We start from the raw sequence: 21492 nt of genomic DNA, 5'->3' as shown, positions 1-21492 counted from the left end.
CCCTTCGGTGTATACTTCACAAGCCTGGGTAAGACTCCTTCCCACAGTCTCCAAACTACTCCTAGGCCTGGGGCCCAGCTTTGCCAGCGATGCAACTCCATCTAAGCATAATTTGGTGAAGGGTGGAGCATCCCTGGTTGCTGTCAATGTTAACAACTTTTGCTCAGCTAATTGCCCCCAGGCCAACTTGTGCACTTCAAATGCTGCAAACTTGACTAAACATGCCCCGTGGTGTTACCCTCTTGAACACTTTCTGAGTAGTGATCTCTTTGGGTGGAAATTAGCCATAGACACTCTGTTCACCCATGTGGTACCTTATAAGCCCAGGTATCGAAACATGTGGGAGTCTGTACATGGCTCCAACAAAGGCACATCGTGTAACAAGATGCTGGGCATGAACATGGGCAGTTTCGGCATGCAAAACAGGTTCTATGACTGAATTCGGGTCCCCCCAGAAGGATTAATCCCCCCAGAAGGATTAGCGATTTAGAATCGCTAATCTATTTTTTAAAAATGAAGTGTTCTGTAATTTGAGCTTTCATGATCTGATGTGATATTAGGAGAATATAGAACTAGCTAAGCTGACAACAAAGATCAGTGGCTGTGTATTTGATACATGTAGCCTGAACTCTACCTTTATTTCTGAGCAGCTGTAGGATTTCAAATGGACAATGCAGTGAAGGCCTCATATATCCTTTGTTCCCTACAGCAGCGCTAGAGATGATCACCCTTGCCTCTAGTGGCAGAGAGCATGTATCACATAAAATGAAGCCAACATAAAGCCAGGGTCTGACGGTTAAGATATGCAGCGCAGGAACGTGAGGAGAGCCATGCTGGATCGGACCAAGGGTCCATGTCAACGGCTCAAATGCTAAATAAGACAGGCGTGCAGCCTCGCTCCAGCCCACCTCTGATTTCTTACGGATAGTCCCAGTTGATTCCGTGATGGAGAGCAACCTGCATAAGGCGCAGAGCAGAGTGGAGAATTTTAGGATTGTTCCAGGAGAGGTGAGCAGGCGCCTTGCTCCCTCCCCAGACAATCCTCATGCAGATTGCTCTTTCCCCACTGCTGCCACGGTCAGGGAATCCTGGTTTCGCAGCCTGCAGGAATGTACACTTGGATCCCTGGGGAGACCTCTGTGTTACAAACCTCAGCAGTTTTCTTGGTAAGAACATCCAGGAAAAAACCCTCTGCAGAGACAAACCTACAACAGCACTGCTGGGTAGAGGTATGTAAACCAGCTTCAAGTTTCCAGAACATACACAGAGTGTTTTATTTATTTAAAGTTTTTTATATGCTGTCCCATTACTAAAAGTCTCTGGATGGCTTACAAAGAAGCCGTTTCATAGGTTTCTAGTCACATACACAGGAACAGGGCAGATGATGAGGGACAAATGGGTACCTAATGTATTTATAGTCAAAACAATGTGAGAAAGCTGCAGAGGGGACATGACCTCATGATAAAGGAAATAGCAGTGATTACAGAATATTGATATGGCAAAGAGAAAGGGACATGGATCATAACAGGGTCTGAGTGGGGGTATTGATATGCAAGAAGGCTACTCAGGATTGTTTGATGCAGCCCAATATGCAGATTAACAGAGCCAAGGCCTCAATGCAGTGAAATGCCCAAGGTTAAAACATAACCAGCTTAACTTTGCAACTAAATGTAGCAGCTGTCTCAGGCCAGTGGAGAGTCTCAGTCTCTTAAAGAGACAGATGACTAATAAAGCTTCAGGGAAACAAAAGAGCCTGGCTTGGAATTCTGGTTCTTTCTGGGCAAGAGAAGCAGCGCCACTGCAGATTTGATTTTATATCATGAAGGGATATATAAGGAACCTTTCTCTATAAAAGATTTATTTGGATTTTCCCAACACCAGCAAAGCTATTTTTGTCAGAATTGTTGGTGTGTGTGTGTGTGCCGGTGGCCAATCGGGCTGAAAAGATTGTGCATTCCTGTTAGACAGAAATAAACAGTCCCAAAGGTATGATGAGTTCCAACCAAACTCAAGAGCCTGAGATACTATTAAGAAGACATTGTCATTGGCTCCATGATAGCATTGTTATACAAAGTGAGTTCTAGGTACATATCAGATTCTTGTTGGTCAATTTGGGGAAAACTGGCACTTAATGATTTCCAAATTAAGCTGCCCCTGACTGCTCACTTACCCACAATGTGCCTATTACATTAAAAATAACTGGTGTGGGGTTCTTCCAATGAATGCACAATGCTCAATTGCTTTTCTTGTAAATTTTGTAATTTGTTTTTCTCCAAGTGTGGTGTTTCTTGCTTGGGCGGCATGAGAGATAGGTACATGGGCATCCTCAGCTTCCACCTGGCCCAAAAACCGGGGTTGGCTGAATCACTGATCAGACCTGGGCAACCCCAGTGCCACCCCCTTCCTCCCACTGCCAATAAATCAGGTGTTCTATCCTCTCCACATTCTTTGGGAAGCTGGAAGCTCAGGAAGAGCTGGCATGTGAGTACCTTCAATCCACATCCTCACATGTGGCATCGCCACTGGTACCCATGCATGAAACTTGCCAAGCAACAGGGGGCAGACCAGTGAGATCCCTACAGTTTATCCCTTCTGGGAGTGAGGGGAAGAGAGAGGAGAAGCAGTACTTGCTGCTACTTAGTACTCCGGTATCAGCGTGCTTGCCAATAAAGCTCTTTTCACCTGCTGTAAGTTATGGCTGTTCAATTTGTTCAGGAGCACGTATAGATTGTGTGGCTTATGGTTAGCACAGTTTATAGCAGAACAGCTACTAAATCATGCCATTACCATTTTTCATTCCAATAAAGTTGTCTAACTGAAAGGAGTTCCTATTGACAATCTGACAGGAAGAACCCAATCTTGATAATAAAATTTGAATTACTTTGCCTACATTTCCTAAATCCAGACATTGTGGCCATTTGTTCCCGAAACAGAGCAAAGGAACAGCTTTCTCCAGGCTCAAGCAGAATTTGTTCCTCGGCTAGACTATAGGATGGGCAGGATGCTTGTATGTTGCTGACATGAATGTTGCCCTACACACAGCCCCGAACATACATCCCTATTCTCTACATATATACTCTATAATGAACCTCACTGAATTCTGTGGCACGGTAGGGAAGCCACTGTGGGGCTGAGAATGGGCTGCGATCTGAAATGGTGGCGTACTAGCTCACACCCTAGGGTGCAATCCTGTACATGCATATGTCGAGGTCAACCTTGCTGTGTCAGTGGGACTTACCAACTAGGCCAGTGTCAATGAATTTGCAAAGAATCCTAACTGGCCGATCTTCCACCTGCAGGAGGAGCTGGAGTGAGGCAGACACCCTCCTGGAAAATGCCTGCAGTCTGGCTGCAGCAGCCAGATATCCATCCTCTAGCAGACCCCTGGGATGGGGCAGAATGGGGGAAGCACATGCCCCCATCCGCAGCCCACAGCTGCCTCCCCAGTGCAGCCCCCAAGGGTGCAGGCTAGTCTTTTGGGTCTTGCAGGGATAGGGCCCGTGAGTGCAAGGCTGTGTGAGCCGGCCCTCTGCACGGAAGCTCTTCTCCACATCCTAGGGGCAAAAAGGATGGGCGAGAGTACTCATTGCATTCCCCTTCCTCTCAGCCACACTCTTTCTGTGGACGTCCCTCCTTGCACGATGCAATGCGGCAGCAACTCTGGCTGCTGACTGGTGCATCGTCACCCCACTGCACCTCCCTCTCTTGCCCACCACATCTTGATCACAACCCCCACATTACCAGGCTAATCACATGGGAAACAACTTGCTGCTGTTCTCTTGGGCCCCCAGGCAGGCAGGAATGGGTGGATGAGTGTGCGTATGTGGGAATCATGTGTGGTGCATTGCAGCTCCACACTGGCAGGTTGTCTGGCTGTATTAGGTGGCAATTCCTGAGTCAATTCCTCTGCCCTGCCTTGGCTGCCTCTCCCATCTGGGAATAGAAAATAATTGCATCAAGTGGCTATTCCACTAGTTTAACAGGGCTGGACTTGATCCCAGTGGATTTCTATACTTAAGACTGATCAGTCTGCCACTAGACAGGCATAAACAATTTTAATTTGTTTCTGGTTTGTAAAGTATAACAAGTCATAATAAAAGTTTGTGTTTTCCAACGAATTCTTTCACATACCACGTGGCTGTGGGTGCCCCAACACATGGCCACATCCTGTCTTTGAATCTAGCTGATGTCCAGGATATTCCTTTTGATATATGTTAATTATCCTTATCTCAGTGGAGATCTCTGTTCTGCCTGCTTCTTTAAAAGAAAAGGAAAAAGAAAGAAAAGGCTTTAATCAGAAAGGATAATCTCAGAAAAATAACCCTAAAGCTAAATCATGTGCTTGTTTACTTTTGCATTTATATTTTGATGAGAAACACTCTCTTGTAAAAGGAGGGAGGGTTCATTCAGAGATAGGGAATCTTTCTAATATAATTAAAATGAGAGGAAATACACTCGTTTGACTCAAAGGTTAATGTAAGGTCACTAAGGCGGGCAGGAAGGCAGGCAGTTTTCCACACTGGCTTATATGTCATCATATCTGACAGCAGTCTGTGTACTGGCATGGCAGAAAGCCTCTAGGCCTGCCTTCCTGAACCAGGTATTTTGAACTAGAAGCCACAGCATCCTTGCACATCCATCACGCTGTGTACATTTATGGAACTTGGAGCCCAAAGCTTCTGGAGGGCACCAGGTTGGGGAAGACGACTCTGGTGGCAGTGTGCAGCTGTTCTCTGATGTTTGCAAGTTCACTTTGGCCTTCTTCCCATTTCCTGTGCTGCACTCCTGTTACTGAGCTCAACCAGGATGACTTGTGTGTCGTTTGCTTTATTCTAGCTTTGTCAAAATCGTCCTAGTCTAATATGTGTCACTGTGGTGTAGTGGTTAAGAGCATGGGATTGGGACTCAGGAGATCTGGGTTCTAGTCCCCACTTGGCAGTGAAACTCAGTGGCTGACTTTGGGCCACTCATGGCATTTCAATCTAACCTACAGGGTTCTTGTAAGAAGTAAACGCAGAGGAGGAGAATCTTGTAAGTTCCCTTGGGTTCCTTGCAAAAGGAAAAGTTAAGGTGTAAATATAAAAATAAAAATAATATACATTTCGTTCTGGCTGCCTGAACAAGGGTCTGATTGCATCCAGGGGCAAAATGATCCTGCTGATTGTATGCTAGGCTACCTGCCTTCAAATTACTGCAAGAAATATTGCAAGGAAGAAGATTTGACAATCAATTATCAAAAAGCAAAAATCATGACCTTTGCAAGAAGACCAAAAACTTGGTCATGGAAGATAAATCAGCACAAGATCGAGCAGGTTTCCCAGTTCAAATATTTGGGTGTAGACCTACAAGCAAATGACTCCAGGAAGACCCATGGCGAATATGTGGCATTAAGTGCCCAGAGAAGCTCATCAGTCATAATACAGTTCATGAGATCTAAAGGTGGCCATTATAGCCCCCTAGCCCTCCAACTATACCAAGCAAAAGTACTATCTCAACTACTGTATGGATCTCAACTGGGGCCTTTCCCGAACACCCAAGTACTACAGTGTGTCCAATCAAAATTTCTGAGGGCAATACCGGGTATTCCTAGGGACGTCTCCAATGCAAAGATAAGATTGGAGACGGGTCAGATCCAAACTGAAGCCAGGATCTGGGGGACCATTCTTGTGCACTGGCTCAAATTGGTATACTTTCCAGTTGGCCTTGTTCCACTAATCCTGCAAGATGACTTCAAATCCAACTGGATTAAATCAATTGAGCAGAAAATAGCCCTCTTGGGCCTTCACCTGTGGACTGTACTAAACATGAGGTTTGAACAGGCAATGGAAACCGTCAAGCAGCATATTACAGATATTGAAAGACAAAGTGATCTCAATTTAGCCCCTGAATTCTATCTTGGGGAGGACTACAGACACATTGTAATAGCTGCACCATATCTCAAACAGTTGGAACTCCATAAACACAGAAGGGCTTTTTCCTTGGTCCACCTTAACGGACTCCCCTCAGCAGTTTTGGAGGGACCGTACAAAAAGATCCCCTGGTCAGAGCTCCTTTGCCCCTGTGCAATGGAACAGATAGAAACCACAGAGCATGTTTGCTGAGGTGCACATTTTACAGGGATATTAGCACTGCACTCATTTCCCCACTGATGAATTGCTTCCCAGGCAGTATGGAACAACAATATATTCATATATTGCAGCTTGACATTAACCCGACAGTAACATAGTGTCGCCAAATTCTTTGTGGCCCCGATGGATGTCCCAAGACAAATCCTGGGGGACTGTGGCTCTACCTAGTCGAACAAGGACAAAGTCTGGGACTGTCACCAATTTAAGATGACAGATATTGTGTTGAAGCATTTGTTAATCTGAGTGGGGTTTTAATATGTTTTATGTATTAACTTTTTAAATCTACCGTATGCATTTATTGAACGGAGCTGGTCTTTGACCGAAATAAAGTTTATGTATCAGCCTTCAAATTTATGAACTGCATGCTTCCTCTTTAAGAGTGATTTCCCTTCGCAAATAGTGTGGGGACTCCGTAGAACTGCAAAAGCCTTTCTGGCACTCATGCCATGAGAACGAGAAAAGCACGACCCTTTGGCTGACCCTTTATTAATGGACAGAATAGTGCGGAATGCTGGGAGTTGTGGGCCTAGCCCTTCCACGCATCGGATTGCCCCTAGAAGGCGCGGTTCCACGGCGGGAAGCGGCTACTCTCGCGGCTCGTGCTCGGCCTCCCGCGCTTGCTCCGATGCAAGCCGCGCTTGCCGAGCAAAGAAAGCAAGGCGGAAGGTCGCGATCGACTGCGGAACAGCCATCCGCGCCCTCGCCGGCGCTCGCCAGGCAGGAACTCTGCCCAGCCCAGCCTGCGCCCGCCCCGCTTCGCCGAAACTGCCAGTGGAGGCCCGCCCCGGCGCCCCGCCACGCCACGTTCGTCTCCACGCCGCAGGTAGGAAGCGCCGCCTTCGCAGGACCTTGGCTGCTCGCCGGCTGCACGGGCGCGACCCGCTTGGCGGCGCGTTGGCCGTGAAGGGGTGGCGGCGCCCCGGGGGCCTGGAGCAAAAAAAACGTGGGGGGCGGGGGGCGAAAGGCTGTGAGTGCGCGCGCGCGCCAGTGTCACTCCTGCCGGCGGGGGGAGCTTGGCCTCACTGGCCACTGGAGGGGGAGTAATTATTGCTGCTGTTCTTACGTTACAGTTACACCCCGCCTTGGCTTCTCTTGCAAGGTTCTCCTCTCCCCTTTCCCCTCACAACAACCACCTTGTGAGGTAGGTTACCCTGATAATCTGTGACTGGCCCAGAATCCCTCTGTGAGCTCCTGGCCTATTGGGGGCTAGAACCTCCGGGGTTCTGCCCAAGCACTCTAACCATTATGCCACACTGGTTCCCTGTGTAGTTGTGTGCTTGTGTGAGAGAGGCAAGCTGAGCAAACAAGACTCCTGTTGCATCAGCTTGCACAGAAAGCATGGCCATAACGCTGTTTTCCCACTTTTCCTCTCGGTTCTCACCGTTGTCTGGTATCCAGAGGCTACACGGCTCTGACCCTGCAAGTCCCAATTTGCTATTGCAGCTAATGTTGTGGTCCTTTCTTTTCCGGGTTACAGCCAGTCATGGTTTGTGCTGATTTGGTACCTCTCAGGTCTCTTGGATGTTTTCTGATGGTTGAGGATGCAAGCTAAGTCTATTAGGGAAATATAGATAAACAAGTCCAAAGTATCTGTGGGGCACTAGTCCTAGTAGAAAGCATTCTTGGGCCCATTTTATAAGATTTTTGCACCATTCAACCTCCTCTTAATCATCTGTTGATCCCATCTGTAATTATTTGATGTTGCAAATCTGTTAACAGCAGGTTACAGTCTTCAGGAGGCCCTGTAACCCTCCAGATGTTGTGGAAGTAGAGCTGCCTTTTTCCCTCCATGTTAGTGAGGACTGAGGGCATTGCAGTCCATTAAGATCTGGAGAGCCGCAAGCTACCCACTGTGTCAAGAAATTTGCTTACTGAAATACTGTATCTCGGTTAAACTCTGAGTGACACAAGAGAAAAAGTAATGAATGAGCCTTGGAGTTATGTATTCACGGAATAACTTCTCAGGTTGGCAGTTTTTTGGCCAAAAGTATGTTGAAGAAGACCAGTCTTTTAAAGAGTTAGAGATACAAGAGCAAAATGTAAGAAACGGCCTATTTAGCAAGTAGAAAGTGGCTTTCTCTTGAAAACAGAGGTTTAGGTTAAGTATCTTTGCAACATCAGAATTGTTAGCCCATTGTTGAATGTTTCATACTTATTTGGACCTTACTGCACATCTTTTCATAAAAAGACTTGTGACATCTTAAAGGCTAACTTATTCTGGTGTTTTAGAATGTTTTATTTCTTAACATTTCCGTTTCCTCCAACTCTCCTCCCTCTGCCCCTGCATGTGTGTATAATTTGACAATTTGAGGTTAATTCATCATGCATCTGATGGAACATTGCTTCCAAAAGAAAACATAAGGTTCCTCCTGTTAAATTATTCTGGTAACATCTTTCAGGTTCCATTACCAGCTGGGATTACTTCCGTCTTGTCTGGACTAGTTAGTAAATAAAATCTGATTCAGACAGTGTGCCTCTTTACAGAATAGTTTACCCCATTACACATTCCTTGCCTAGTGGCTCTCTAGAATATTCTACTTTTTTTGGCCTTCTCTCATGACTGGAATTATTTGGAAACACATTTTTGTTTTTCTTTTATAGGGCACCCATCCAGTTTTGGCAACACTGTTTTGTTGTTAAAAAAAATGAGGCTGGAAAGTAATCAAGTTTCTGCTTGTTATAAGAAATACCTTTTTTGTATGGTTTAAGTAATTGCTTTGGTGGATTAAATAAATGAAATAAACAAGGAGTCCAAGATTGCCTCTAGATATATGGAATCATTAATCCATTATTTTCCCTTGGCAACATCTGTTCCATAGCTACAAACATACCATATGTGTTGATTTTGGCAACCAAATATTTTGTAATAACGGGCAGTGATCTGACTCATTCAGTGCCAGAGTTTGTGTATATTTGTTTGAACTAAAATTTTAATAGGAGTTTTAACTGCTGAACTAATAGATTAAATACAAGTGTCTTCTTAGAAGCTGCCATTTTAGAAGAGGGCATCTAACCAGGCATCCCTCTTCTCTCACACAAATCCAGAGGGGTAACTGTTAGCCTGCTTCAGCAAAACAAGTCTTGTGGAATCTTCAAAACAAATTTACCATGTCATAAGCATTTGTGGACTATAGTCAACTTGCATAAAAGTGCTATCCTAAACTGCGAGTGTGTGCATATAATCTCCACCTCCCCGCCACATGCACATACAGAGGTTAGTGAGGTCAGAGGGGAACAAAATGCAGAAACTACAGACAGTGATGATTATATTATTAGCAATGGTCATTTATAAAACAGTTGTTGCTGATAGCAAAGAAATACTGGCACTAGGTAAGTTAATTAACATGAAGTTACCTGCACAGCTAGCAGCTTTTGTAAGCACTTATGGTAAATTAAATATCTACTGCCTGATTCATTGGGGACACCTACTTATTGGAGGGAAAGATTTTAATTGATCCAAACAATCAATTGAATCCACACGGGAGCCCTCGCTGAAACATCCCAAGCCTTGCCTTAGTGCAAGTGAGTGACTGGGGCAACGAGTTCTCTGTGGCTGGGCTCCTCCAGCCTGCCTCTGTGTCAAGGGGAGGCCTCTGGGGCACTTGCGAAGGGCCTTACCTTTGCAGAGGCCCATCAGCAAGGGGACCCTAGCAGCCTCCTTGCTCACCTGCCTCTTGCTCTGCTGGTGGGAAGGAGGAGCAGGAGTGGCCGCTAGCTACTTGTTCACTGGCCTGCTGGGCCAGCTGGTGGTGGCAGTGATGGAGCAGCGGTGCCTGGAAGCACACGCCAGGCAGAAAGTCGATTCAGGTAAGTTTGTCTCCAGGGTAAGAAGAGTAGCACTGGTCCTTTCCCACCCACTCGGTGGATGTGCACAACTGCTTGCTGGGTAGACCCAACTGAAGGCAGTCATTCTTTTCTGTTTCAGTCACCTTGTAGCTAGAATTGAAAACATGCAGTGGGCCCAAGTGGGCCTGCTCCATGCCTTTTCTTTTGAAAAATCAGATCAAGACAGTGTGCTTCCACTGCTGCTTCTGCACAGGCAGGTTTCCATATATCGAATTATGTCCTGGGCGAGAATCTCCCATGCCCACACGCAGTGGAGAGCAAGACCTGGCGTGGGGGGCAGCCATGGGATCTGGGCTCTCCATTGGAAAGAATCCTTCAGATGTTGCCATTACCATCTGCCAACTAAAACAACTGAAGGAAGTGGGGAGGGAGGTGGAAGCAGGCAGTGGGAACCTCGAGGTCTGCTCTGGTTGGGCTGCCCACTTTCTCCCCACTGGATGAAAGAGGCAAGGCTATTCCACCAGCTTTACTGCAGACCTGCTTAGGGAGCAATCTGATGCATGTCTACGCACGAAAAAGCTTTGCCACGCCCAGCATTCCACACTGCCTGGGGATGCTGGGAGCCCTGGGTTTTTTTCCTATCTAACCATGCATAGGATAGCACCCTCAATTTTCTTCTTTTCCCTCTCCCTACCCTTGCCCTCGTGTGTTGTGTCTCATGAGATTGTAAACCTGTGGGCTGGGACTGATTGAGTGTAAGGTATTCTGGGAGCCTTTTTTAATTTTTTAAAAATGCTGGCAAGATAGCCATGGAGTGAGATATAAAAACTCATTTGAAATGAAGGGTTTGGCTTTTGTGGCTCTCCTGGAATGGGCCAAGAAACTTGCATTGTGCGTCAATGGCAGTGCTTTTGTTCATGGCTTGCCGTCCTTTGCTGCTGTTGCACACAGCAGATGATTACAGTGTTATCTGCCATTACCAATAGTGAAAACTGTTCTGATTCTTGTGTGTAGAGCATCATGTCAGAGATGGATCTTGTCAGAGAAGAATATCCAACAGAGATTCACGATTACCTTTTGGCGTTTGAAAAGTCTGTTGCTTCTGTCGATGAGATGCTGAAGACGATGATGTCTGTGTCTAGAAGTGAACTTCTCCAGAAGGTAAGGAAGAGGAAGATACAAGGACATGTCCAGCTAAGGCTGCAGGTGCACATTCGTTTCATTGGTGACTGCTGCCTTGGGTGGTCTTGCTCCAGAAAGGCTGCTTAGGTGTTTGTGCTTACACTTGCATAGGATTGTGCCTTAAATATTTCAGTCAGTTAAAAATAGATAGAATGTGGGAGCTCTTGTACTCCGTAGTATTTAGTGCTCAGTTTGCCCAGAGGACAGAAAGCAAGATGTCTTCTTCCTGCCCTCAAGTTTGAGAACAAACAGGTGATAGAATGTAAAATCTGGCCTTTGCACTTTTCCACTCTCCCTTCCAGCGGTGTTACAACACATCTGAAGGAATACATAAAGCATCTCTTTGCTCCCCCCCTTTTCACACACAGTACCTAAGGTTTTTGTGCATGTATTTATGCACTTTTATTTAGAATCCAATTTGTAATTTCTCTGGGGCAAAATAAAGGCTCACTCATTGGGGAATTTCACCCCTGAAGCCTTCCAGCCATGAATAAATTATGAGCGCAACAGCCTCCACAGCTCTGTCCTCTGGCAGAATCCATGTCCAGTCTTGTAAGCCGTACGCTTGTGTAACCTGCGCTTCCTGGAAATCCTACAGGAACAGAATGATAGATTGGCTTTGACAGCCAAAAAATGTTTCTACCTTTGGTGAACCGCCCCGCTTTTCCTGCCTGCATTTTATATATTTGCGTGGTGGCAGCGAGGCACAGAGCGCCCATTCTGCTGTTAAAGAGAAGGAACCTGATGGACTCGCAGCACTTTCATAGTTGGCCTCTGAGAAGCTCCACCGGCATGTGGGCTACCTCAATGGATCTCTGCCAGAGCCTGGTTCAGACAACACAGTAGCCCGCAGTGACTGGTTGGATGTGAGTTGCTGAATCATAGGTAGTTGTTGAAACATGGTTGGTCATGTCTGAACTGAGCTGCACTGACAAGCTGTGGCTTGTTAACTGCACACAGCCCATAAAGAGACCTATGGTTTGTTGTTGGACTGTGAACTGTATACTCTGCACTATGGTTTGTTATCTCAGCTAGATTCAGACAAGAATGCTTGGTTCAGCAGCAACCCACACTCAGTCTAGGCTCAGCCCTTGAGTTATTATGTTGTCTGAAACCGGGCATTATCAGTGTATTAGCTGACACACAATGAGGACCAGCATAGCATAATGGCTAAGAATGAATTGCAAATGGGAAGCTGTGTTTTGATTCTTAGCTCTGCCATGAAATTAGTAGTTCAGTGATGGGCAGCCTATGGGCTGCAAGTCCAGTCAGCCCTAGCCAGCATATCAGTGGTAAGAGATCATGGGAACTACAGGCCAGAACATACGGAGGGCTGCATTCATCCCTGATGCACTAGCCCATGCTGGTAAGCCACTGTCTCTTAGCCTCAGAACTTCCACCTGCGGTAGGTTAGTCCTGGCCTACCTTACACAGATATTTCAGGATCACTGCAAATAATATGTGCCAAGTGCTCATACCATTCAGGTCTACCTTACAGATGCTGAGTCCACTTTTTTCATCTATGTCATCTTGTTTTCATCATCACAAGATTGCACCCTTAACCTTTTAGATGATTTAAGCGTTGTCTTTCTTTGATGACTTTGATGTCAGTTTCTGAATTGATGTTTATGTTAGATAGATAATATTTTAATAGGATGGTTGGAATAGGTATCACAGAATCAATGCTCTAGATACTCAGTCACACCTATATAAAGGTTACATTTCTTGAGCCTTTCATTAGAGTTTTGTTTACTTGAAGTTAAGGTAAAGGTTTGATTCTGGATACAAACAATTAAGATGAAACAGTTTGGTGCTCAGGTTTGATTTTTATTTGTTCCTTCCAAGGAACTCAGGGTGGCTCACAATTCTCTTCCTTCCCTCAATTTTATCCTCATAACAACAGCCCTGTGAAGTAGGTTGGGCTGAGAGACTCTGTGACTGGTCCAAGTCACGCAGGGAGTTCCATGGTTGAGTGGGGACGAGAGCCCAGATCTCCTGAGTCCCAGTCCTGCCCTGTTAACCACTGCAGCACACAGGCGCTCTGGGGGTTTTTGAACCTGAGTTCCGTGGAGTGTGCTGTAAACCTGGCTAGATTAAGCGAAAAGTGGGACTGGCTCTCTGAAGTGATTGTAGTTCGTGCCTATTGCTGTGAGCTATTCTGATGTCTCAGTGAAACATAATAAAATGCACATGATGATGATCTTATCTTTTTGGTTTTAGCTGGATCCTCTTGAACAAGCAAAATTAGATTTGGTCTCTGTTTACACACTGAATTCCATGTTTTGGGGTGAGTTTGTAGAGTAAGAAATTCATGGTAACAACTTAAATGCTTCATTATGTAACTTCATTATGTAACTGTATATTTAAATAAGCAACTTTTCAACTAGTTATCTATTGAATCCAGTTTCTAAGAATGATTTTACTTCTACTATACTTTTATAAGTGATGTTAAAAGAAAAAAACTCAAGACATCACCACTTATAATCATCAATCAATTCCCTTGTCCTCTTTTGTTTCCCTTCTTACCATTTTTTGGTTGTAGAGCTTTTAACACTTTTTCTCCTAAGTGTTAAGGATGATTAGAATGGTGCAGGGTTGGATTTAGCAAAACCATTTTGCAGTCTTGCAATTGATTTGTGTTCTTGCATTTTATTCTATTTGTTACATTTATTTTCTGTTTTTTCCCTTGTAAGGAGCCCAAGGTGGCTCATTATTCTGTTACTAAAGTGTTTTTGATGATGATGATGATGATGATGAATTTTGCAGTGTACCTTGCCACTCAAGGAATTAATCCAAAGGAGCATCCAGTGAAACAAGAACTGGTAAGTTTTTACCAGTACTGTCAAAAACAGTACAAAATTCCTGATTGTGCTTATACAGTATTCATTTGGAATTTTAAAATTTGGGGTTGACATGGATGGATGACACATTATATACCTAAGATGCTATAGCAAAATATTTTTCCTTTCTTTTTCCTTATGGAATCATGCACAATTAATTGAAGAACAACCGTACAACACTGTCAATTGCAGAGCAATCCTCTCATATCAGACATGTCTGTTAAGTTAATCTTCTGTAGAAGGGCAATTATAAGCATTATTTTCAGGGCCATAGTTTGGTCTAATTTTCAGACTGTCAGCTTTTTAACAGCAAATAATAACTGTGAAAGTGGCAGAACAATGGTGGGAACAAAAGGCATTGCAAATTATCTATCTGAATTTATCTGCATGGATGGTGGAAGACTGAGCTGGTGCAATTTGTTTGTGCACTTCATATAGGGATCACGCCTTTTTAAACCCTGCTATTAAAAATGGTCAACTTGCTGTTCAGCAAGCAGAAAGCGAGCATCGAACCCTGATATGCCGGTTCTTCTTGTAGGGAGCTCCCCCCCCCTTATTTTCTGGATCAGCAATTGCAAAATTCTGCGATATGTATGGCTCTGACTTCCGAGAGTCACCTGTGCATACAGTTTGCCTTGATCCAAAAGAAAATGAAGTTACTGCATGCTGGATCACAGAATTAGTTCCTTGGATGTGGATGTTTATCAGTTTCAAAAGTTTACAGATTGGTTATGGAAGCACAAAATGGGTAAAAGAAAGTGTCATGCTTAACAGGTTATGGCACTGAGATTAAGTGAATGTACATCTGGTGAGTGGCTGAGCCTGAATTCACATGGTCCAATAGTTTTAGTGTGGCAATAGCTCCATGTCAGCGGTGTGCTCTGCCAACTCACTTGTGACATGACTCTCCTGAATTGTACTTGCAGCAGCCAGCTGTGCTGCCCTTTTCAGCAGTGTGAGAAATGTTCATACATTGCATGAGCACTTAACGTCATAACATGTTAACATGTCATAGCTGGGGATGCACGGATGGTTTTCCCCAGCCTGGAGGAAAGATAGAAGCAGCCAGAGTTTTCTGCCCTTCAGAGTACACATGCATGGCCTTTCAGCCACTGTGCAAACAGCCTTAGACCCTGTTGGCTTGCAGGGATCAGCCACAATCAGCAGCTGCCTCCCATGAATGCCCCTTGCCTTGTTGGGAGCAATGATGGCTCTGCCTTGGTATAGCATGTTTTGCTGAAGTGTGTTGGGGGTGTCTCATTTTTGTAGGGCACACATCCATACTGCAATCTGTTCTGTTGTCAAGGAGTCCCCACAACCTTCAGAAGGCACTTTTGGGAAGGAGTGGGAGCTTAAAAGAGCCCAAGGGTTCGTGTGAGCAGAAGTGCTTCTGTTCAGGCAGAGCTGCCATTGCATGCAGGATTATTCCCTTACTTTCCTAAACTGGGAAGGAATTCCAAGGTGTGTGTGTTCAGGATTGTATTGTCTGTCTCCAAAAGCTGAAGCTTCAGTCTCAGTGAAACTCTAAAAGGAGTGCAAGCTCAAATAAACTATCCTTTCTCCTCTCCCTGTAGAGAGCTGAACTTTATGCCAGCCAGCTTTTCAGTTACGGAATGGAAAAATGTTACATGTCTAATAATTATTTATAACTTCCAGTACTGTGTGTTTTCCTCTAAATACGTGGACTTGTGTTAATCTCTGAGGCTACCGTTTCCTACTCCTGTATGACTTTAAATGTATCGTGTGGTTGATTTACTAGCAAAGACGGGAAGGATTCCCCCTCCCCTTTTCCAATCCTTCCATTAATTCATTTTCTCAGCAGTAAAGAATCCCGTTCGGCAACAAAGCTAAAAGCTTTTTTGGCACCAGTTGCATGTGTACTGTCCAGCGATTCTGCATTAGTGACATATTTACTGCCTATAATAAATCTTTTAGGTTTGTCTTTATAATCCATTTAGATGCATGAGTACAGTATATAAGACTGGGTATCTTGGAAATTCTGCTGACTCCAAGAATCAGATCAAATGATTTAGTTTGAAGAATAGAAAAACTCTAGATCAAATCTGTGGCTGTCAGAATTGCTGTATTATATTATACACATACACACTATTGTTAATAGGATAAAAAGTAGGGAACCATAAATGCAGATTGTAGGCAACACTCATTGCAAAACAAAAGCACTGTTGTGAAGGGAAATGTAACCTCATGTCTCTACATACTAGGTTGTTGAGCTTATAATTCTTCTTTTGAAAAGAATTGGATTGATCCAATATTTATCTGAACCAAATCACACTTCACTTTCTTTTACTCCTCCCAAGCTATGAAAAGTCAGTATGAAGTTGTCTCATTAGCCTATAGCAAATATAGTCAGTGCAGTGCTGATAGCTAGAACTCCTTAAGAGGAAAGGGGTTATTCTTTGCTTCTATTCTTCATTGGGAAATTACGATTGGAGGGGACTGAGGGTGCAAGTGGCCGTTGATTCTTTCTGAAGGATGGTGTGAAGTCCTTAACTGGCATGTGGAAAGTCAATCCATGGCTGTTCCTTACCATTAGTTTGGCAGGATGGATTTCCCGTGTGCTTGAAGGGAATGCATATGGAATGCTTAGTGAACATTTTCATTAGGCTCCGAGAATTCATTCTGTGTGTCGTGTCCACCTCTCACCCACATTGGCCTGGTTCACGTATAGCACTAAACTGTGATTTAGCATTACTTGGAAGCGCCTCCTGCACTGGAACAAAGCCTCAGGCCCTCCCTCTCCAACTGCCCCCTTCCTGTCTGGCTGGGAAGACTTGGCCATTGCTCTCATTAATAAGTGAACCAGGATCTGGGGTTTAAAACAAACCCTAGTTTGTAAAACAAGCCAGCTGAGCGCCTCCTTCCAAAAATGGCTGGTTTTATCAGGCAATGAGAGTTATTTTCTGAATTACCAACTGAAATGCCATGATGTCTGAATGGAACATTTGATAAATGGCAGTGCCAGTGGATGCTTTGGATGTGCAGACACAAATACCGTGTCTGTGCATTCAAGTTAGTTTGATGAAGGTGTGTTGTGGTAGTAGCTGATCTTACAAACACAGCTTGCGTCTAAACCCGCAGGTTCAGGGTGCTTGCTTGCTTGTTTTAATTTTCAGAGACATTGTTTAGTGTTAGAGATAGCACAGAGTAAATTATAGGTGTCCCTTTCCTTGAATGAGTAACAGTTCTGTTAAAAGTATTTTGTGCTTAACATTTTGTTTTAAAGGCAGCTATGCTGAGGTTTTGGTCACAGAGTATTTTAAAACTGCCTTTCTCAAAAGATCTGCTAACAATTTAATTGGCTAACCTTGTTTTAAATGCAAGTCACTGAACATTCCAAGTAGAATTTTACTGTTTGGCCAGTTAAAAGTCTCCCTTTGGATTACGCAAATAGCTGTCCATTGTAAGTGGGCTCATAGCATATCGCAGACTCCTGCAGTTTGGTCAACTAAGAAGAATTTTTATGTTAGACCTACTCTATTGGTTCTTCTCATTTAGCAAAATATCCTGCTGGAATGAATGTGATGACTCTGCCAAGTGGCGTCCATATGCTGTAATATTTGTTTTAACACTGAAATTTGGAACACAAAAAAATAGTTGAGCCTCTGCAGTGGTACCTTTTTGTCCCTCCTGTTTTAAACTAGCTACTCAGGGAGATGCCACATTTCTCAATCTGGGATCTCCCTCACAACTGCGATCCTTTCAGTGCAATCAGGGAATGAACAGGAGAACTCTTTGTTGTTGTTGTTAGTCGCAAAGTCATGTCTGACCCATTGCGACCCCATGGACCACATTCCTCCAGGCCTTCCTGTCCTCCACCATCCCCTGGAGTCCACTTAAGCTCACACCAACTGCTTCAGTGACTCCATCTAGCCACCTCATCCTCTGCCGTCCCCTTCTTCTTTTGCCATCTATTGTTCCCAGCATTAGGCTCTTCTCCAGGAAGTCTTTCCTTCTCATTAGGTGGCCAAAGTATTTGAGTTTCATCTTCAGGATCTGGCCTTCTAAAGAGCAGTCAGGGTTGATCTCCTCTAGGACTGACTGGGTTGATCACCTTGCAGTCCAAGGGACTCTCAGGAGTCTCCTCCAGCACCACAATTCAAAGGCCTCAATCTTTTTGAACTCAGCCTTCCTTATGGTCCAACTTTCACAGCTATACATTGCAACTGGAAAAACCATAGCTTTGACTATACGCACTTTTGTTGGCAGGGTGATGTCTCTGCTTTTTAGTATGCTGTCTAGATTTGCCATAGCTCTCCTCCCCAGGAGCAAGCGTCTTTTAGTTTCTTGGCTGCAGTCTCCATCTGTGGTGATCTTGGGGTCCAGGAAAATAAAATCTGTCACTACCTCCATTTCTTCCCCATCTGTTTGCCAGCAAGTGAGAGGACCGGATGCCATGATCTTAGTTTTCTTAACATTGAGTTTCAAGCCAACTTTTGCACTCTCCACCCGCATCAAGAGGCTCTTTAGTTCCTCTTCACTTTCTGCCATGAGAGTGGTATCATCTGCATATCTGAGGTTGTTGATATTTCTCCTGGCAATCTTAATTCCAACTTGTGATTCATCTAGCCCCAACTTTCTCACGATGTGCTCTGCATATAAGTTTAATAGGCAGGGCAACAGTATACAGCCTTGCCGAACTCCTTTCTCAATTTTGAACCAATCAGTGGTTCCGTGTCCAGTTCTAACTGTTGCTTCTTGACCCACATATAGGTTTCTCAAGAGAAAAATAAGATGGTCAGGTACTCCCTGTGGCCACTGTTGAGTTTTCCAAATTTGCTGGCATATTGAGTGTAGCACTTTTACCGCATCGTCTTTTAAGATTTTGAATAGCTCAGCTGGAATACTGTCTCCTCCACTAGCTTTGTTGTTGCTCAGACTTCCTAAGGCCCATTTGACTTCACATTCCAGGGTGTCTGGCTCGAGGTCAGTGACCACCCCATCGTGGTTATCAGGGACGTGAAGCTCTTTCTTGTATAGTTCCTCTGTGTAATCTTGCCACCTCTTCTTAATCTCCTCTGCCTCTGTTAGGTCCCTGCCATTTTGGTCTTTTATCATGCCCATCTTTGCATGAAACATTCCCTTCATATCACTAGAAGTTAGCAATCCCTTTTAACAAAAGTTAAAATTTCAATAACTTAGCCCTTTAGATTTTTTTTTTAATGTTGAAATGCTGTATTGATCTGTGTTTGTCAGCCACCTTTCATACTTGCATTAATGCCCGCTTCCAGTTGGGTTGAATTCCAAATGTGTAAACCAGGGTTAGGCAACTTGTGCCCCCTCAGATGTTTCAGCCTACAGATCCCATTAGCCCTAGCTAGCACAGTCAATGGTGAGGGTTGATGGGATTTGTAGACCAAAATATCTGGATGCTAAAAGTTGCCTATTCCTGGTATAAGCAAATCTAATCTATTACTTAATGCTTTCTACATCTTTCTGTCCACTTATGGAAATGTAAAAAATATACTTCCTACTATTATGTTTCAGGAGAGAATAAGGACGTATATGAACAGAGTGAAGGAGATAGCAGACAAGAAAAAGGCTGCCAAACTGGATAAGGGTGCTGCTTCAAGATTCGTACGAAACGCATTGTATGAACCAAAACCTCAGAGCAAGACTGCAAAGAAAACTTCCGTCCCAGCTAAAAAGAAGAAAACCCACTAGGAATTTTCTGTTTTGCAGTCATTGGTGTAGAACAGTAAGATTTTAATGGAGTTTTGATACGTTTTATGTATTTTAGTAGAATATGTTTATTAAAAAATTCTTTCGTATTACATCATTGCTGGCCTCCCACCTTGCTACTTATTTTGACTCCCACTGGAATCAGTCATAAATCTCTTTTCAAATGATCTCTTGGGAAACAGCACTGATCAGAGTAACTTGCACAAAAAAGTTGTTTAACTGATCAATAGCATCAGTCAAGATCCACGACTCAGTTTCTTGCTTGAAGTGAAGCACATCTGTGTGCTACTCAGGATTCAGTACATTGGCTAGCAGACCACTGATTTCTCCGTCTTCCACCTATGTACTATGACCTGCTTCCTATACGTGATCCAACTCAAGAGGAAAGGCAGTAGTGCAACATCCCAGCATTCCAGCTGGTCGGCATCCAGTTGTTGCTTGGTGTTATTCAGGAAAAGAAAAACATCTAGTTGCAACATTTCTCATATAATCTCTTAAATGAGGATGAAGAACACCAGTCTTGTTGCTGTGCTAGCTCACTTTTCCCCTGTATGGCTCCCTGCAGAGGTATTTGGAGGAAGCCTGGGGGAGATTGCGGAAGACGGTTCTAACTGAGCTGCTGCTGTTGGACTCGGGACTGTTACTGGACTCTTCTCTCCTTCATGTATGTGCTGGTGAAAGTGCCCAGAATCACATAACGAATTAGGTTGCCTGGAACAGTTCTCAAAATGTGGGACACATGGCTGCCCACTGCTAATTTTCATCCCTACTAACACTTGAAGAATGATAGGCCTTCCTAGTGGATGATACTTTGGTGGAATTCTGTATGGGATAATCCTTTTAATATATATTTTGACTTCCTTTGACAAAAAGAGTGCTGTAAATCTTTGGGAACTGCTGCTGCAATGTTAAGTAAATGCCCACTTTCAAATTGATGGAGGTCTATGGGTTTATTTTTGCATAGTATGATGGGGAAAAGGAGGAGCTTCTTTCCTCATGGGTCATGCTGGCAAAGCGCTCTCCTTCCACATCAGTGAAGCTTCCCAGGCCTCATGCTCAGTTTCAATATCCTGCAGGTGGGGGATGTTTTGTGCCACAAAAACCATGGTTGCACACCAAGGTAACCTAGTCAAATTGTGTAAAGCCAGCATGGCAAACTTCAGGCTTGTCAGTGAAGTCTGGGGACCCAGTCTGTCCCTTTGGGGGTCTCCCTATGGCCCTGCCCTCTTTCCTTACCCATGGATTGTGGGGTGGCTTCTTGACTTTTTGTGGAATTTGATGGGCCCCTCCTAAGGCATGTCACAGGCAGTCACGACTGTGAGCTTGAATGCATCCCCAACTTTGGCATTTTGGCACTGTCCTATTTGCATGCAGCTCCACCTGCTACTGGGCTAAGTCTCCAAGAGCGTGGGGGTTGGGGTGGGGTGAGTTGTTCGTTTTTATTTTGAGAACCCTCCGAACAAGCCTAAGGTCTTCTCCAGAAGCTTGGAGCTTCCTATAAAATGGCATCCTTTAAAAATGAGTCCTTTAGAAAAGCAGTTTTGTGCTGTATAGCTGCCAGTAAACGATACATGGCAGTTATACGTGATGGAATTGCAGCCTGCAGAAGACCTTGTTAGGTAAGAGTTTAAAAAAGGAAAAAGAAGGCTGTTCAGACTGACTTCCCCTTTGCAATGTTAATGATCCCACCAAGGGTCTAGCAGTGGGAATTCCACCCTCTGGTTGCCACATTCAAGTCTGTTTTCACACCCAATTTACTCTGGAACTCCCTATTAGTTTAAGCATGATGCTGTTTGAATGTTGATTCAAAATCAGGACATGTTAGACTTCCTCTGTTCCACTTCATTGAGAGTGAT

The 21492-nt window shown here is 44.3% G+C and overlaps 2 protein-coding genes across 3 annotated transcripts in view; one reads left to right on the top strand and one right to left on the bottom strand.

The window, feature by feature from the left end:
- The window catches only part of PNO1 (partner of NOB1 homolog), a 31246-nt gene extending 24226 nt beyond the window's left edge, over nucleotides 1-7020 (bottom strand). Inside the window, exons 1-2 of the mRNA XM_044454704.1 lie at nucleotides 7008-7020; nucleotides 3687-3690 (exon numbers count right to left, since the gene is read on the bottom strand). The gene's annotated coding sequence lies outside the window, so the exon portion shown is untranslated. The remainder of the gene's footprint in view (nucleotides 1-3686; nucleotides 3691-7007) is intronic.
- Nucleotides 6731-19733, top strand: C1D (C1D nuclear receptor corepressor). Of its 2 annotated transcripts, none has more exons than XM_044454705.1 (5): nucleotides 6731-6951; nucleotides 10929-11075; nucleotides 13317-13383; nucleotides 13863-13918; nucleotides 19442-19733. In XM_044454705.1, the coding sequence occupies exons 1-5, from the start codon at nucleotides 6754-6756 to the stop codon at nucleotides 19616-19618; spliced, it is 645 nt and encodes a 214-aa protein (XP_044310640.1). In that variant the 5' UTR covers nucleotides 6731-6753; the 3' UTR covers nucleotides 19619-19733. The 2 variants fall into 2 exon arrangements, with proteins under 2 accessions (XP_044310640.1, XP_044310641.1); XM_044454706.1 differs by lacking the exon at nucleotides 6731-6951 and adding an exon at nucleotides 7193-7269.
- Nucleotides 19734-21492: the final 1759 nt, after the last annotated feature.

Source organism: Varanus komodoensis, unplaced genomic scaffold, assembly GCF_004798865.1.
Source record: "Varanus komodoensis strain SLA01 unplaced genomic scaffold, ASM479886v1 scaffold7_3, whole genome shotgun sequence".
Classification (NCBI taxonomy): Eukaryota; Metazoa; Chordata; class Lepidosauria; order Squamata; family Varanidae; genus Varanus; species Varanus komodoensis.
The sequence above is the reverse complement of the archived record's forward strand: the minus strand, read 5'-3'. Positions and strand labels throughout refer to the sequence as shown.

What these genes read in the sequence shown, in the direction of transcription:
- C1D (XM_044454705.1), top strand. Translation starts at nt 6,754, where the DNA reads ATGCAAGCCGCGCTTGCCGAGCAAAGAAAGCAAGGCGGAAGGTCGCGA. An exon ending in CGTTCGTCTCCACGCCGCAG is followed by an intron (nt 6,952 to 10,928) that starts GTAGGAAGCGCC and finishes TCTTGTGTGTAG; the next exon opens with AGCATCATGTCAGAGATGGA. An exon ending in ATCCAGTGAAACAAGAACTG is followed by an intron (nt 13,919 to 19,441) that starts GTAAGTTTTTAC and finishes ATTATGTTTCAG; the next exon opens with GAGAGAATAAGGACGTATAT.